Below are 18,908 nucleotides of genomic sequence, written 5' to 3' on the forward strand. Positions count from 1 at the left end.
ACGGCTTCGTAGAAGATGGAGTTAGTCTTTTATCATTGATGATGTTGGGTTTGAAGACTCCAGGCAACTGGAAAATAAAATGAAAATCTGTATTTTTTGACATGAAGTCCATGTTTGTTTTGTAAAACATTATCCCTAACGGATGATGTGAATAATTTACTGGCCTCAGTATGAGGATTGTGGTTGAAACTGCTACCCTTTTATTTCAGGAAGCAGAAAAAAAAGGGTTTCCTGTGATTTAAGTTTTGTACTGGTAATAAGGGAAGTGGGTGCAGATTTTTTTGTGTGTGTGTGTGAGCGAATTAAAACTAGGCTGATGCTATGGCCCAGCAGCTGGTTTTCATTTCTTTTCAAAGACCAGCCTGTGGAATGTACTTCCTCTGCAGTTGTGAAATTAAATTTTTCACCTGTTGGAAACATGAGTCAGAAAATAAAAGCAATATTTGGAACATGCTCACCTTTAAACAGGAATTGTTTTCACTTTTTCCAGCTTGAGCAAACTGAATCAGTCTGATTTCCCCTGTGTTTGTATTAGTGTTTGCAGAGCTTTCTGGGAGAATAGTGACCTAACTGAATGAGTCATCCATAATTTCAGGAAGCACTTTTTGGCTATGTAAGAAAGGTGTAACTTGAAAAATAAAGTATTACGTAGGAATGCACCTACTGGACAATATTCAGCCGGTGGCAGTCGCCATCGTCTAATCCATCCTGTTAGGCGGCCCAACATGCTGGCGACATGTGCGGTGCAGCTGCTTGTGGCCCGGGGCATCCTTTGGGGGACCTGGGGGAAAGTCAGTTTTTTCCCCTGAGCCTACTTCTTGGAATGTCTCATCCAATCGAATAGGCCAGTATCAAGTCCCTTGTCACCACTTGCTACCGGTTCTGATTTCTCTGCTTCCTCTCTTTTGCTGCAGGTTGGTTTCAAGAGGGGCATAGGATATCTGGCCGTTGCTTTCATTTCTGTAGTTTTCTTTTGAGATCACTACCTTGTCTTCTAGGCCTCAAGGTGCAGTTTGTTTGACATTTGGTGCTTACTGCAGCTTCATGGTTCTGCCTAGTGCGTCTTCCCTTTCAGGGCTGTTGGGGTTTGGTAGAGATTCTGTGCCCTACTCCTTCCTTCTTTCACCGCGAACCTGATTTTGTAGCAGTTCTTTACTCCATCTGGATCTTCCTAGTTTTGTATGGGCTGGGCCTCATCCTCCTACACTTCCTTTGTTGGGATCTTGGCTCCCTCTGCCAGCTCATCCGGCTTTCTCACGAAGGGGGAGACATGACACTGTCCGGTCAAGGGGTTCTGGACTCTGTTTAGGTTGCTTGCAGTTTTACCTCCTTCTCTCATATTCCGGGTTCTTTCTGGGGGTTCATGGTTCAGCTGGTTCATGAACAGTTCCTCTTGTTTGCTGGGACGGGGGAAGTTATTCTTTTTTGATACTCCTGAGCAGTGTGGTCAGACCAGGACTGGATTTTGTAAGGCTCAATTTCTTTCTCTGCTTTGGTTATTTCAGTATGACTACTGTAGGATTGTTCTTTACAGCGGTTCACCCGCGGCAGTTCCTTTCGGTGTAGGCTCTCGACGAAGATTGTTTACATATTGAATTATTCCACGGTTTCGGTCGTATTTTTGCTTTGACGTCCTCGGGCGGCGTTTCCATTTGACATCACCACGTCATCTTCCAGAACTGGCATTTCTCATCCAGCCATTTCCTGACCTTCTGCACTTCATTCTGCTGGACTCTTGACTTCTTCCGATGGCTCTTTCAGCCTTTTCGTGAGGGGGGAATATGCTATGTGGTCAGGTCTGGCGGCGTTGAATTTTTCAGGATGCTTGCAACTTTGAGTCCTACTCAGGTTCCTATTTCATTCTTAGGGTCTCTATGTTTTGAGCTTCCTTTTTCAGCATACCTGGTCCACAAGGGAAGTTCTTCTATGGGCGTCCTAATGCCCAAGACGAGGGTGTTGGTCAGTCTGGGGGCTGGATAACTTCTACTGACTTAGTTTCTCACAGTGAACATTTCGGAGGTTACGCTGTGTGCTTATTTCCATTGGGAACTTTGGCTCGCTTTCATTTGAGACTGCTGTAGCAGTCGCCTGTGTTCCATTGGTTCCATGTATCTCGAGGCTCCGATTGTTGTTTCTAGAAGGCTCCTCGTGCATCATTCAGTATCTTTGGTGACTCTGCGGGATTGCTCCTTTCAGAGGCGTTCCTCAGTCTTTGCTGGTCTGGCTCCATGTCGCCACTCACCCCAGGCTGTCAGGTTGGGTGGGCTCAGTGCCTTTATTTCTCAGCGCAAGGAGTCGGTACTCGTTCATTCTTCTGGACTGAAGCACAGTCTGGCTACCGGTTCTGGAGTTTCAGACTGTTGTTCCGGAATGATATTGATGGTCCTTTGGGGCAGTGTACTGACGATGGTATTCCCCTACAGCTCGGACGGTACGTTACATACCCAGTTGGAGAGTTACTTAATGGTTCTACTTCAAGGGGTGGAATCTAGTCTTCCTCTTATATCTGCCCCTCTTTTTACGGGACAGGTATTGGATTTAGATTCTTGCTCACCACAAAAATCTGAGCATGGACGACTATTGTATGTTCACATGTACAGTGCTGTGTACGCCTTCTGCACTTTAGAAATGTTACCTTGTAGTTGTATTATCATCTTCTACATCCTGGGCTTTAGGTCCTGTTTGCTCAGGCGTTCCAGCTCTTTGTTTTCAGGTGAGCTCTCCTAGACCTAGACCTCTTGGCTTTGTCTCGAAATTCCTTGCTTCCTTGTTTATTTGGCATACACTGGGGATGGCAATCAGTGGGGGTAGCATCGTTGCTTCTTCTCACCTCTGGTTTCTCTTTTTCGTTGTTTTCCCCTGGCTGCTGATTGGATGGTTTCCCATCTCGAGCTCTCTTTCATGACACGGTCGTTAGAGAATCTCCAGATTGGCTGCGCCATCCTTGCTGTGCGGACCCAATGAGTCTTTCAACGGCTAACCTGTTGAGATTCCTGGTATCTCCGGATGTTTTCACCTAGGGTCCGATCAACATGGATATTCGTCCTCCTTTGGTATTACTATGGAGCTTTTGAATAGTCGTGTAAGGGTTATGTGAAGCTAGTTATTTCATCTCCTCTCCATGCGATACAGACGTCTTTACCTGTGGCTTATGATTCCGTTTGGAGGCTTTTCCTTTCTTGGATACTTCTCAACATTGGCACCCTTCCAGAGTTCTAGGATTTATATTCTTTCTTTTCTGGCACAAGCGTATTGCCAAGGGCTTAGCGTTCCCTGCCCTTCAGCTTCAAGTGGCAATCGTAGCTTGTTACAAGGGTAGGTTATCTCGCTCTTCGCTCACTTCTCAGCTTCCGGTAGCTCAGTTCCTATATGGAGTATAGTATATTCGTATGCCTATAGGAGAGTCCTGTCCGGAGGGCACTTCTTAGGGTACTTCTTTGCAGTTTACAGAAGGCTCCGTTTCCAACTTGTCCTTTGAGACTATCAAAGGCTGGGACTTTGAGCTTGGTGTTTCTTGTGGCTATGGCTTCAGCTCGGCTGATTTCTGGGTTGCAAGCCTTGTACGGCGGGGATTCTTATTTCTGATTTACTCATTCTGGGGTGTCAGTTCGGACAGAGCCTCGATTTCTTCTAGGTGGTGTCATCCAGTCTGTTATGCCGCTCTCTCTTTTTCTTCCTGCTTCCTGGGTGGTGGAATGGGGAGGTGAGCTTTTTTTAACCTCGTTGTATTCTTCTAAGGACGCGCCCCACGTATGGCGGCGGCCAACGCCTCCATCGATCAATGGGTCCAGGAAGACATTCTTTACTCTTGCTTGATGGTAGGGAAGCGGTTGGCGGAAGGATTCCATGTACCTTCAGCCAGAGCAATGATGGCTACGTGGACTCAGCCCAGCGGTTTTGTCCTTGGAGGGATTTTGTCACGTGGCTACTTGGTCTTCTGAAAGTGCTTTCTCTTAGCATTCCCGGTCGGATATGGCGGTGTGTGCAGAGGATGCGTTGGGTGCTTCGGTTGTTGCGGAGGCGGCGTTTGCTTTCCACCCAGATTGAGGATAGCTTTGCTACATCCCATTGGTTTCTGGATTCATCTGCTGCTGTTGCTAAGAAAGGAAAAATTATGTTCTTACCTGTTAATTTTCTTTCCTTTAGACGCAGCAGTTGAATCCAGAGCCCCACCCTTTCCGGATATTGTCTGTGGGGTTTATCTTTTGAAACTTTCGCAGTCGTTTATTCTTGTTGGTTGTATTCTGTATTATTACCTTTTGAATTTTGTTATGGGGAAGAAGTTTTTTACATGCTATGCCTAGTGATGGTTCCAAATGCTTGGACAAGGAGCAATACTGACGATACAGGAGAAGTGCCAGCCAATAAGACCACCTGTCAATCAGTTCTCTATCTCCGCCTGCTGATAGATGTGTGCTATCCCATTGGTCTCTGGATTCATCTGCTGCGTCTAAAGGAAAGAAAATTAACAGGTAAGAACATAATTTTTCCATTTTTTGCGCCAAGGTATATATTAGGTCCTCCCAGAGCTCATTGACAATGCCCCAGACTGGTTGTGGTTGGAATGGCGACTCATGTTCCCCCTACGTTTATGTCATGTTCTTAGTATTAAAATACCTAGATTATATAAAGAAAACAGAATATTAATGGATACATGGAAAACTGCAATATGTTAGTAATTTAACATCTATTCCAATCTATAAATCGACAAATCAAACTATATGGTTAAACTCCAAGATTCAAATTGGCAGATTTAAGGTCATCTGGAAGCATTGGATGATAGCAGGTATACGGATTTTAGGTGATGTTATTTCAAATGATAAACTACTTGATTTTTCACAGCTGCAACATAAATATGGTCTTAATAGGTCATAAAGCTTAAGATGGTTGCAGCTGAAGCAGGCTATTCAGGCAGCATTCCCTGAATGGAAAAATCTTAATACTCAATATAGTTTGGAATTTTTATGCTTTCAGGTGGACTTCTTGGGACACCAGGCCGCCCAATGGTATAAATTGATAAATGGATTTGTAAATAAAAAAACCTAAAACTGAACTTAGGGATATTTGGAGCATTGAGATTAAGCAGCAAATTTCTGCGTCTCAATGGCCACTAATTTGGTCTTGGAGGATGAGAAGTACAGTATCTGCATCTGCATCCTTTTACGTTTACTTTTTCCATAAAAACTGTAGTTCTTCCCCACTTCCCTATTGTTTGTATAGGTCCGTATGATTGTGTTTTCTTAGATTTGGATTTTTCCAGAACCTCTTGCTTTTATTTGTTTTTATAATGATGCACGTTTTTTTGTTTTTTTTTAATGTACTATTACATTATAAACCGCTTAGATATTTAAGTGGTCTAAAAAATCTCTTAATAAACTTGAAACTTGATCTATGAGACAAACTTGGTTTTTCCTTTTACATAGAGCATTTTGGACCCCAGTTAGATTACAGAAGTTAAACAGCTCTAAGTCTAATAGATGCTGGCATTGTAATCTTGAGATAGGGACACTAGATCATTTGTTATACTTTTGTCCCTTTATCTTGACCTTTTGGAAATCAATTTGGACCCAAATAAATTGTTTATTGGAGAATCCTGTGGCTTTATCGTATGATACGATTCTATTCGGTATGGTAATGAGAACAAAGCCAAATTTCATCAAACAATAATAAGCTTTTGTGATTATGACAGGAGTCGCCATACAACATATCCCAAATAATTGGAAGAATTGCAGCAGGCTAAATTACAGTTTTTGGTGGAATTCGTTATGTCACATTTATAAAATGGGAAGAACAATAGCCATACAAAAAGGGAATTATAAGAAATTTAAAGAGATCTGGGGGCCATTGACAAATTATTGTAATGAATAGATATCATTTGTCCATTATAAGTACAATGCAAGGGAGAGGGTGGGAGGGGGGAATTCTGAATTTTATTAAATGTTTAGATCAGTAGAAAATAATATTTTATAAGATATATTTGATTGCATATGATATGATAAGGATGGAAGGGAAGGGGTTAAATTTTATGTATTAATGATAAATATGAAAGAAATTCAAGTGATGTATTCAATTTCATTTGTCAAATATTGATACACTTGTTGTAAGATGTAAAAATGAATAAAGATTAAAAAAAATAAAAATAAAAAGATATATATATATAAATTAAGAAAATATTTGAAATGCCAAGCTGAGACTAATGAGGGTCTCTACCACCATGAGTTATGCTACTAGGGTAGAAATCTGAAAATTCCTCAAATACTTGTATATGAATGTACTTCTGTGTGGTGAACCACAATGCTATCTGAGGAAGTATTTGTGACCTACTCTGTCAGCATCATTAACACAATCTTTATTCTATGTTGCTCACCGAGCATATTAGACACCTTATAGAGTCTCCACTGTCAGCACATGGATCTAATTTCTGCAGGACTTGTAAAACTGATGTAGGCACATTTTATCATATGTTGTTTCGATGCCATGCTGTTAAAATATTTGGGATGAAGTCTGGCAACGAGTGCAAGAAATCTTTGGATTCTGTTTAGAGCTGACTTATGAAATTGTCATTTTGCATTCTGCTATCTTATTGCATTTAGTTAAAAATATAAGGCCAAATTATGTGTCTAGCAATTCAGCAAGTTTTATCTGAATGGAAAAATAGTACAGTTCTTTCTTTTCCTGCATGGTGGGCAGGAGTCTGTTTTACACGTAAATATGAAAAAGTAGGTGCTATTAGGCAATGTTCAGTTTGATATTTTAAGAATACATGCTAATTAGCTTGTCTTTATGGTTTGTACTCCCAATTCGTCTATTTTTACAATTTTGTTGGGGGAAGGGGGCTTAAATGCCATTAGATTAATTGTTGTGTTGAATTATTGTATTTTATGAAATTCAATAAAGACATTTAAACAAACAAAAAAAAAGGAATAGGCTCTCACCACATGGCATCGGGGCTTCTAAAAGGAGGTGCCCACTTATAGTATTACATCCATAGGGCCTGATTCTATATATTATGCCTAAAAAATCAGTGCCAGCTAAAACAGCACTTAGTGTGATTCTGCAAGGAGTGCATACTTGCATAAAACCCACAACCTAAAAAATGGGACTTTCCTCACTAACAACGGCCACATAATAATAACCCCATCCCAAAAAATAGAAAAGAATCCTCAGCGCTAATAACAAACTACAGACCAATAGCATCTATCTCATTCATTGTAAAAATCATGGAAGGACTAGTACACACCCAACTAATGGACTATCTTAATCAATTCTCTCTCCTGCGTGAAACTCAATCCGGCTTTAGAACCCTATTCAGTACGGAGACAGTAATCGCTGCCTCCTAGACTATCTGCGCCTATTATTTAGTAAGGGCCTCAATGCCCTGATCATGCAATTCGAAATGAGCTCTGCATTCGACTTGGTAGACCATGAGAAAATGATGAAATGCTTAGACACCATTGGTATCAGAGCTGAGGTACTAAACTGGTTTCATGGCTTCCTCACATCCCATTCTTACCAGGTACACTTTAACAACAAACACTCCGACACCTGGAGCAACTCATCCGGAGTGCCACAAGGGTCACCGCTTTCCCCACTGCTTTTCAATATCTACATGTCCTCATTAGGTGTGAAACTAACCCAACTAGGAATATTCAGCTACACAGATGACTTTACGATCATCATCCCATTCGCCAACTCCATCTCAGAAACCATTCCCAAGGCATCCGATGCCATAAATGAGATGGAACAATGGATGACAGATTTCAAGCTCAAGCTCAACCCAGAAAAAACAAAATTCTTCGTTGCCTCCCCTCACCCGCTTGACAATAAAACCCCACTATGCATCAATAAACTCAACTACCCTATTCAGCCCACCATGAAAATACTAGGTGTTATTCTAGACCAATGCCTAACAATGAAGGAACAAGTGGATTCCCTATTCAGAAAAGGTTTCCTTACTCTCTGGAAACTCAGAACCATTAAATCATACTTCGATACGTCAACATTCAGAATCCTAGTGCAATCCCTCATACTGAGTCAGCTTGACTACTGCAACATCGCCTATCTAGCAATCTCACAAAAGAATATGAGACGTCTCCAGTGCTCCCTCTAAGCGGGCGGGTGTTGTGAGCAAACTTTTTTCGCTGTGAGCTAAAAGCCAGCAAGTTATGAGCCAACTCGCCCGATTCTCCTCTCGCCGCCCTGCCATCTGCCGTACGCCGTGCGCTGTGACGAGAAACTTGTGCGCTGCGATGTAATATTTTGTGCGCCAGCGCACGCCAGCGCAGCTTAGCGGGAACACTGGACGTCTCCAAATAATGCAAAATGCTGCGGTCAGACTTATCTTCGGGCTGAAGAAATTCGACCACGTGACACCCTACTATTGGCAGCTGCACTGGCTACCAACGGAAGCCCGAGTAAGGTTTAAATTTGCCTGCCTCTGCTTCAAAGTACTATACGGCCTGACCCCCAAGTACATAACGGACCTTTTCGCATTTTCTAATAACAAACTCAAAAGAAACACACCCCCAAAACTCATTTCCCCTCCAGTTAGAGGCTGCAAAATGAAAAAACACCACGAACACCTTCTCTCTCACCAAGCAGTCCTATGGGGCAAAGACCTAGACCAACCGCTTTCGCCCACTACATACGGGGAATTCAGGAAACGCCTAAAAGCATACCTGTTCCAGAAATACCTAAACAATTGACCCGCTCTCCCTCTCCCTCCCCCCTCCCTATTCCACCTGAACTTACAGCACTGTTATAAATATAATTTGTTATCTTCATCTTATCGTAACTTTACGTTGCTATTTATCCCCAACAGGTCCTGTCGGACATTACCTACTAAAATGTACATATTACATTTTTGCTCAGCAAATTGTATTTCTATACTATTGCCTCCTGAGGTCTCTGATCTCTGTATTTCCTCTGAATATCTACTTATTGTATTTCCCTGAATGTCCAGCACTCTTGATTGTAAACCGCCTAGAAGTCGCAAGATTGTGGCAGTATAGAAGAATAAAGTTATTATTATTATAATTTAGGCGCAAGCACGTAGGACAGTTAAAACTAAGCCTAAATGCCTACATCTAAGTTATGCACACACTGGGCGTATTCTACAACAATGCACCTAATTTTTAGGAGCATCCTCAATCCACCCCTGGCCACGCCACCTTCTCAAATGCACGCACTGCATCTGGCACATACTTTTTTACAGAATTGCGCTTTCCAAGTTGTACATGTAACTTTTAATTAGTCTCAATTAGTGTCAATTATGAGTTAATTGCCAATTGGTGCCAATTTAATTGTGCATGTACATCAGCTACACGCACCAATGTATGTGCACAATTTTAGGCGCCATGTACAGAATTTGGGTTTAGTGTTTAGTCTGATCCCATGCTGTACAGTAGAGAATGACACGGGGACAAATTTGTCCCCATCCCTGCAGGAACTCAATTTCCCTGTCCTGTCCCTGTGAGTTTTGTCACTATCCCTGTCCCTGCCCCATTCCTTTAAGCTCTGCCGTAAAGGAATGGGGCCTTTCAATGTGTTTGAGGTTTGTGCAGATGAGGACAGAGTTTGCAGGAATGGGGACGGGACAGGAAAATGAGTTCCCACGGGGATGGGGAAAAATTTGTCCCTGTGTCATTCTCTGTAGAGGCCCGAATGTATTTTTATACATGCCTTTGCTCTTTGTATAAGCACCATAGATGCTATCCTTCTTCGGTCCTTCAGACTTTCCTTTCTAATTTTATTTTTCTGCAGGTCAGAGAAGGTGATCCATTGATGAATGCATCTCTTATGATTTTTAACACTTCTATGCCACCTTCTGAATACCGGATCCAGCAGCTGCAGCCTCTGATGAGTTATAACATTAGTGTTTCCTGCAGAAACGAAGTAGGTTGGTCTGGTCAGAGTGTCTGGATTCTGATCAACACTACTGAACGAGGTAGGTCATATATAAAGTCATGAAGGAAAGGTTCAGAGTTTCATGTTACCTTGTTTTCTAAGTACATTTTTCTGCTCTGGAGAAACTTGGCTAAATGGCATTATGTTCTGAATAACTTCAAGTATGATGTAATCTGTTGATTTGACATTTACCTATTCAGATACAGAAGAATTGGGTATTTCTCCTTTTGCGGTTAGAGCTACTTCTTGTAAGGCTGGCATGAAATGAGATTTAATTGTTTTTGTATTTTCTAACTCCAATACCTTGAAAATATTTTTTATTTAAAAATAATTGTATACACTTACATTAAAATATTCAGCTGATTATAGTTAACATATAAAATTAAACCTCTTTATTACAAACCTTTATTTACCAGCGCTTTCGACGTCAGAGGAGGGGCGGGACCGCGGTGGAAGAAACAGCCGAAGCAGGCAAAGATCGCTGGCATCGCGATCTTATGCAGGCTGTTTCCAGATGGGACACCCGGCGCGGGGGGGGGAGGGAACCGGACCGGGAGCACCCTCTCAGGGCTTGCACCCGGGGCGGATCGCACCCCCCCCTTAGTACACTACTGTGTCTGATCATTAGAATATATAATCTATGCCCCCAAATCTTTTTTAAATTATGATAATTTCCTTGCTGAATAGCAAGCACTCTCTCCATTTTATAAATATGACAAACTGAATTCCACCAAAATGTATAATTAAGTTTAGTATAATCCTTCCAATTTCCAGTAATATGTTGAATGGCAACTCTCGTCAGTATTAATAAAAGTTTATTATTATTTGCTGAAATTGGACTCTTAAATCTCATAGATGTACCAAATATAGATAACTTGATTGTATGGATATTGCCCGATTTGTTAAGAGCACCTCCAGAATCATTTGAAGCTGAGGGTGGGGTGGGGTGGGGTAGGGAGCTGGTAGAGGGGAATAATGTTGAAGCTGTTAAATGTTCACAAATGATGATTTGATTATGTTGGGGAAAAAAGCTGAACAATTACCAGGGTGCACTGTGATTTTGGTTTTATAAGTAGAGTTGAATAGGTAGATATGAATAGCTTGATTGCTCTTTCCAAAATGCATAAATGCATAATTAAGCTCTGGAATTTGTTGCAAGAGAGTGTGGTAAATGTGATTAGTGTAGCTGGGTTTTTGGTTTGGGGTTTTTGTTGGTTTTTTTAAATCATTTGGAGAAATTCCTAAAAGAAAAGTTCATAAACAGTTATTAAAGTGAACTTGGAAAATCCACTGCTTATTCCTGGGATAAGCATCAGGAAGATTATTTTATTCTTTTGGGATCACTAGGTATTTGAGACCTGGATTATCATGGTAAGAAACAGGATGCGGGGCCTGATGGATCTTCAGTCTGTCCCAGTATGTCAATGCTTATGCACTTATGTGCTAGCACCTGGATTTATCCCATTGCAATTAGAATATATTTCCTTTATTTTGGGGCTCCTTTTACGAAGGTGCGCTAGGGCCTTAATGCACGGAATAGTGTGTGCTAGCCGCTACTGCCTCCTTTTGAGCAGGCGGTAAATTTTTGGCTAACGCGCACTAATCCGGTGCGAGCGCTAAAAACGCTAGTGCACCTTCGTAAAAGGAGCCCTTAGTGTTTTGCAGTTTGGTGTACAGCAACTCCATCACTCTTCGGGTTCGGCAAATTCCAGTTCAGCCTCCCTTCCGAATCTCTCTGCCAGCTCAGATCTTCTCTAATCTCCTATAGTACCACAATGACACAGTAAATAAAATCAGATAAAGACCCACATGGTCTATCCATTCTTTCCAACAAGGTGGCCAAGGCCTCATCCGCCACTTCATGCAGATTACACTCTTTCAAGATTGAACACTGGCATCACAAATAGGGCAGCTGGCAAGCCACTGAAGCCTACTCCAGCCTATCTTGATCCGCCTTTGCCATTTTTGTGACATAGACTGTAAAAATCTGCCTGGTACTAGCTTTACATCCCAACTATTGAAGTTGCCATTGAAGCCCACTCCGGCCTATCCTGATCTGTTTTTGACTTCCCAGCTGTGGCACTGGAGTTGCTGTCAAAAGCCCCTCTAACCCATTCTAGTATGTCCTTGTCATATTTGGGATATAGACTATAGAAGTCTGCCCTGCACTGGCCACAGTTCCCATTTAAGCACCACTCCTACTCTGACCACATCTACAGCCATGTGGTCGTTTATATGTTATTTTGATTTCATCCTCTTTCTATATAGGGATTCTTTGTGTTTATCCTACACATTTTTGACTTTTTTTTGTCACCTCCCCCCCCCTCCACTGAGAGGGCATTTCATGCATCCACTATCCTCTCTGTGAAAATGTATTTCCTGATGCTGGAACTAGAGAATAACACAGTGAATTTTTTCTTCTCCCTGCCCCATTCCTGCAAGCTCTGTCCTCATCTGCACAAGCCTCAAACACTTTAAAATCATAAATATTCGAAACTTGTGCTGTTAAGGCAGAGCTTATAAGAATGGGGCAGAGATAGCGACAGCGACAAAACTCATGGGGATGAGGAAATTGAGTTCCTGCGGGGATGGGGAAAAATTTGTCCCTGTGTCATTCTCTAGCTGGAACCTCAATTCATATTTATGTTTATGGAAAGCTTCTATACCACTACTAATGACTGGGGAGTCAATTCAGAGCAGTTTACATGAGCTGTACTGGTGTTACAGTACAGAGTTAGTGTTTTTTTAGATGTTTTTCAATACAGACACATTTATGCTATAGTCAATCATCCTACGTACATACACATATTAGTATCCTACATATATACACATATAATCCTAGTATTGTGTACTATGTTCATACTAAATTCTACTTATTTGCACACATAATACCTGTATCGTGTTCTATGTTGTGTTCCTAATGGAGACTAGCCAGTTATCTCCTCTGTATTGCTTTATTAGTTACTATACTATGGTTCTGCCTCTTTCCTGTCTCTGGAAAGGATTTGTTGATTTATTTCAAGTACTTAAACATATTCAAGTCCTCAGGTCTCTTCTCATATGTCTTTTGACACAAACCCTACTATATTTGTTGCCTTCCTCTGAATCATTTCAATGCTTATTATGTCCTTAGCAACATAACAACATACTCCAAATGGGGTTAGAAACATACATAGAAACATAGAGTATGACGGCAGAAAAGGGCCAGCGGCCCAACAAGTCTGCCCACTCAAGAACCCTCCCTCCTTTGAGAATCCATCTTTTAAGTATAACTCTGTAGCAACCCCACCTGTTTGTCCCATCGCCTCTTGAAGTCGAGCAGGTTACTGGCCTCGACTACCTGGCGTGGAAGACCATTCCATAGATCAATCACCCTTTTGGTGAAGAAGTTTTTCCTGGTGTCACCATGAAATCTTCCTCCCTTAAGTTTTAGCGGATGCCCTCTTGTCATGGGACCCGTAAGAAAAAAAGATTTCTTCCTCCACCTCAATGTGGCCCGTGATATATTTGAATGTTTCTATCATGTCCCCCCTTTCTCTCCGCTCTTCGAGAGAGTACAAGCGCAGTCTGCTCAGACGTTCTTCATATGGGAGATCTTTAAGTCCCGAGACCATCCTAGTGGCCATTCTCTGGATCGACTCCATTCTCTTCACATCCTTTTGATAGTGTGGCCTCCAAAACTGGACACAGTACTCCAGGTGAGGTCTCACCATGGATCTGTATAACGGCAGTATAACTTCAGGCTTTCGGCTGATAATGCTCCTTCTGATGCAACCCAGCATTTGTCTAGCCTTGGCTGAAGCTTTCTCCACCTGATTGGCAGCTTTCATAACTTCCCGGATGATTATTCCCAAATCCCTTTCTGCAACAGTTCTTGTTAAGTTCTCACTGTTCAAGGTGTATGTTCTGCATGGATTTCCGCTACCAAGATGCATTGCCAAGTACTGGACCATTGTTCTAGTAAACGTAGGCCCTGCTCCATAGTGTTGGGCCTGGTTGAGCCAACAACTTGTACAGAGGCATTAACATCTCTTTTCTTCTGCTGGTTATGCCTCTCTCTATGCAACCTAGCATTCTTCTGGTTTGGGCCACTGCCTATTTTGTCACCTTGAGATCCTCAGACATTATTCGGTTCCTCGCCTGATCTGTTCTTATAAGTCCTCTCTACTATCATATACATCTCCTTTGGATTTCTGTACTCCAAGTGCATCACTCTGTACTTCTTTGCATTAAATTTGAACTACCAGACCTCAGACCATTCTTCTTCTTTCTTCTTTTTTTTAATATTCTTTATTCTGTTTAAAACCGACAATAAATGCAACAGAACATAGAAACATTTTACACTTTAACAGCACTTACTATTCTGTTATCATCGACCACAAATCACAAAACCTTCAAGAAAGAAATTAAAACCATACTCTTCAAAAAATACATAAAACCCATCTAGCACGACCAGTCCCTACTTTACCCCCTCCAACCTTCTCTATACCCTTAATACACTCTAATGTGCTTCTAACTACCCAACAAAGTTCAAAATGCTACTATTTTACCCAATACTTATCACCTTAAGATCTCAACCTCTCTTTGGTAATTCTTATTACCCAAGATTTATCACCTTAAGATCTCGACAACTCTTTGGTTCTTCTTAAGTAAATATTATGACATCGCTTATGCTATTCCTATTTGGTACTTCTTAAGTAAATATTATGACTTTGCTTATGCTATCCCTACAAACTTTTAATGTAATTCTTAATAACTTGATGTAATCCGCCTTGAACCGCAAGGCATTGGCAGAATAGAAATTACTAATGTAATGTAATATTTCATATCAAATATATACCCCCCTCCAATATATATCCAATAATTGTCCTTAACTATAAGTAAAACAAAGTATCCTCCCCCTTGGACGTGTATATTCAAAGGGAAAAATTAATAATCATTCCTTACAAAATTTAGTTAATGGCTCCCAAACATCCTTAAATTTCTTATATTGCCCCAGTTGTATGGATATCACTCGCTCCATTTTAAAAGTATGACATAAAGAGTTCCACCAGAAATTGTAATTCAAACGGTCCCAATTTTTCCAGTTCTTCATAATATGTTATATGGCAACCCCTGTCATAATAAATAGAAGTTTATTATTAGAAGATATTTGGCTTTTAGCCCTCATTGACGTGCCAAATAACACAGTATCATACGTTAATGCCACCGGATTTTCCAATAAATTATTCACTTGACCCCAAATGGATCTCCAAAATCTAAGTATCAAGGGACAATGTCCCTACTTCTAGATGACAGTGCCAGCATCTATTAGACTTGGAACTGTCTAATTTTTGTAAATGAACAGGGGTCCAGAAACTTCTATGTAACAGAAAAAAACATGTTTGTCTCATAGATGCAGACGCCGTACATCTCATCTCTCAAGTCCAAATTCGTGGCCATTGAGATGCAGAAACCTGATGCTTTATCTCAATGCTCCAAATGTCACAAAGACCAGTCTTTGGTTTCTTATTCAAAAATTCAGAAATCATTTTATACCACTGAGCGGCCTGGTGCCCCAGGAAATCTGTCTGGAAGCATAGGAAAGGCAAACTAAGATTACTAAGATTTTGCCAATCAGGAAACCCCTTCTGAATCGCCTGCTTCAACTGCAACCACTTATATATTTGAGACCATTCTTCTTATTTTTGTATATCCCTTCTGATGTTGTTTATTCCCTATGTGATGTCTGTTGCAAATCTTTATGCCACCTCTTCAGAAAGGCAACCCTTTTTCCTTTCAGCAACTCTTCAGCAATGTCACTCACAAATATTGATTAGAATTGATCCCAATACTGATCTTGAGGCATAAGAACTGTCATACTGGGACTGACCGAAGTTGTCCATCAAGACCAGTATCCTGTTTCCAACAGTGGCCAACCTAGGCCCCAAGTACATAGCTAGATCCCAAGTAATCTCAATAATGGCCAAGGGACTTCTCTTTTAGGAAATTCACTACTCCACTATGCACCTTCTTTTTTTTTTTATTTATCAAGAAGTCTTTATTAACCGTATCAGAGGAAAATAGCATACATTGATACAATTATGTATCAATAAGTACCCTACTATAGTACATTACAAATAATATGGGTTATTGAAAGTTGTTCTCCCCTTCTCCTTCACTAGTGTCTAAAATTATTCTGTATCAGAACTTGTGCTGTATATAAATTTTTGCTTTTGCCACATATTTATAGTTCAAATCTGTTTTCAGCTCCATCTCCTGCACCTCTGAATGTCACGGTTGTAATGAATGAGATTTCATCAACACTGAAAGTAGAATGGTTGCAACCTCCAATCTATGATACTCTCCTTGGCTACCATGTGCAGCACACATGGGAAGGCTTTGGCATGTCTGTAAGTATAGGATATTCCTGTGTACATGCTATATGCAGTGTATGTATCTAGGATCTTTTGGATTAATGGTCACTAGGCCCTTCATGACCTCCTACTTCATATTAGTTTTCAATACTGGTGTCTATCTGTAATACAGTCAAACCTTGGTTTGCGAGTGTTTTAACATTTGCAAAATCGGCACCTCGGAAACTGAGCTTGACTTGATTTACGAGCGCCCCCGTGATCCGGCATCCCCCCGCTCACGTTGCCCCCCGCCGTGATCTGGCATCCCCCACCCAAACACATTGGCTTACCCCCATCTGGCATCGGCACCAGCACCAACACACAGACATGTCAGTGCCGGTGCCCGAAGATCTGCTGTCTTCCTTTTGCTGGGCCTTGAGCATCTGCGCATGCTCAAGGCCTTCTAGTTCTTGCTCTCTCCGAGATTCTCCGAGAGTGAGACTAGAAGGTCTTGAGCATGTGCAGATGCTCAAGGCCCAGCAAAAGGAAGACAGCGGATCTGGTGTCAGATGGAGGTAAGCCAATGTGTTTGGGTGGGTGGGTGCGTAGGGATGCCAGATCGCGGCGGCGGGGGGGCAATGCGAGCGGGGAGATGCCGGATTGCGGGGGGGGGGGATGTGGAACAGTGCCGATGGCCTCGGAGGGGGGGTTAAGGTGGAACAGCGCCGTGGCCTTGGGGGGTGGGGGTGGGTGGGAATGTATCAAGCGAGTTTTCCTTTAGCTCTTATGGGGAAACTCGCTTTGATATACGAGTACTTTGGTTTACGAGCATGCTTCTGGAACAAATTATGCTCGTAAACCAAGGTTCCACTGTATTTTGTTTTTGGTCTTCCTATCCAGGTTTCTTTTTTTATGCTTTATTTGCTGCCTCTCCAATTTTCTTAGAGCTCAGTGGGCCATACCTCTTGATTTTTAGTGGCATTATCCTGACTTTGCTGAGGTAGCCTGTCTAGAATTTAAGCAGCACTATCTTGGTAATTCAAAGGCAGAGCCTGGCCAAAGTTTCCACTTACCCAGTGGTCAGTACAGAAAGCTACTGAGGGCTAAAGCATGCCCTAAAGGAGCACTTTACCTGCTTGTTAATGGCTGCTGTAAGCTAAAAGGGTTTCTGAGCTCCCACAGTAGACGTCAGTGCACAGCAAATTAAAATGTATTCAGTCTACCCCACAGTATGCAGAGGTGTGTATTAATATCTACTATGGCGGCTCAAAGCCAGAAACCTACCGCCAGGTCTGAGGCTGGTGTAGACTTGGCGTAAGTGGGCACACCTAATGTAGGCACATCAATGCTGACTTTCATCTCAACCTCACTTCGGCACTATCGCATAACCCTCAAAATCACCTGACCCAACCTGGTTCTCCCCCACCCCCCCTATGTGATATAAAAAATTTCCATGGCACCCCATTCCCTCAATGTAACCAGTCCCCTCTCTCCTGACAAATCTGTTTTCCCTGGGGACCAGTGGCAGCCCTCCACCCCACCCCACATAACCAGAATTTTTAAAAAGTCACTTATTTCTAGTGGCACCCATCACACATCGGAAACTCCCTTTCCACCCCCCCCCCCCTCTGCCATCCCAAGTACCTTGATGGAGAAAGGAGTAATGTCCACTTGATCCTGCCTCTGGGCTGCCATCTTCAAAATAGCAGCCCTTGCCCCTTGCAGTGCATTCTAGGATGTAAGAGATGGGGCCAGTTTGCCATATAAAGTGCCTACTTTCCCTTACAGTAGTCTAACCTAACAGGGTAGGTGCATGCTTAAAAGTTAGACATGAAAGCTTAAGTCAGCCATAGAGCTAGTATAAAAGTTAGCACCGAAATGCCTCCACATACACTATCAAGTCAATTATTATAACCACCTGCTAATATCCAGAATAACCACCTCTGGCAGCATGGACGGTAGCCAGATGCCATGGGAGTGACTCAGTAAGATGTTGGGTGGTTGCTAGAGGCATCTGGAGCCATGCAGACTGCAATGCATCCAACAGTTGCTGATGAGTGAATGGTGGGAGATCCAGTCGTCGAACATGTCAATCGAAGCGATCCCAAATGTGTTTGCTTGGGTTAAGGTCTGGAGAATTTGTTCTCAGCGGTTTCACACCTGATACACGATTGGATTAAGGTCTGGTGAATTTGGAGGCCAGGGAAGTAGTTGGAAGTCTTGGCTGTGCTTTCCAAACCCTACCAAGAAAACATTCCCCAGATCATAATGTTGCCGCCACCAGCTTGTGTACATCTAACAATGGTTGCTGGGTGTATGTTCTCAGCAGTTTCACACCTGACACACAGTTGCCATATTGACAACTTGCTGACATCCTACATTATATACCCCCGAAGTCTGCACGTGACACGTGCATTTGCTCATTGGCTGTGCATCCCTGACATCAGAGGTTATAATAATGTGACTCAACCATGTAAAAGGAGGAGAAGCAAAATCCTACAGAAAAAGAAGAGAAAGTAGGGTAAACAAGCCAACTCCTACTTTCTCCTCTCTCCACATAATTTAAGTTTATGCCCTTACTCTGCCCATGTGTACACTCTTCTTGCAAATATGTACTATGTAAGTTAAGCATGTATTTATACAAGAGCTCTTGGGCAGAATTTTGGT

At 42.1% G+C, this 18,908-nt stretch overlaps 1 protein-coding gene across 2 annotated transcripts in view; it reads left to right on the forward strand.

Moving 5' to 3' along the window:
• MERTK (MER proto-oncogene, tyrosine kinase) overlaps positions 1 to 18,908 on the forward strand; it is a 226,077-nt gene that overhangs the window by 88,991 nt on the left and 118,178 nt on the right. For both annotated transcript variants that reach the window (XM_033936512.1, XM_033936513.1), the window contains 2 exons: positions 9,763 to 9,946; positions 16,156 to 16,298. In XM_033936512.1, the coding sequence (XP_033792403.1) occupies positions 9,763 to 9,946; positions 16,156 to 16,298 (327 nt within the window). The remainder of the gene's footprint in view (positions 1 to 9,762; positions 9,947 to 16,155; positions 16,299 to 18,908) is intronic.

The sequence above is a fragment of the Geotrypetes seraphini genome, chromosome 3 (genome assembly GCF_902459505.1).
Source record: "Geotrypetes seraphini chromosome 3, aGeoSer1.1, whole genome shotgun sequence".
Lineage (NCBI taxonomy): Eukaryota > Metazoa > Chordata > Amphibia > Gymnophiona > Dermophiidae > Geotrypetes > Geotrypetes seraphini.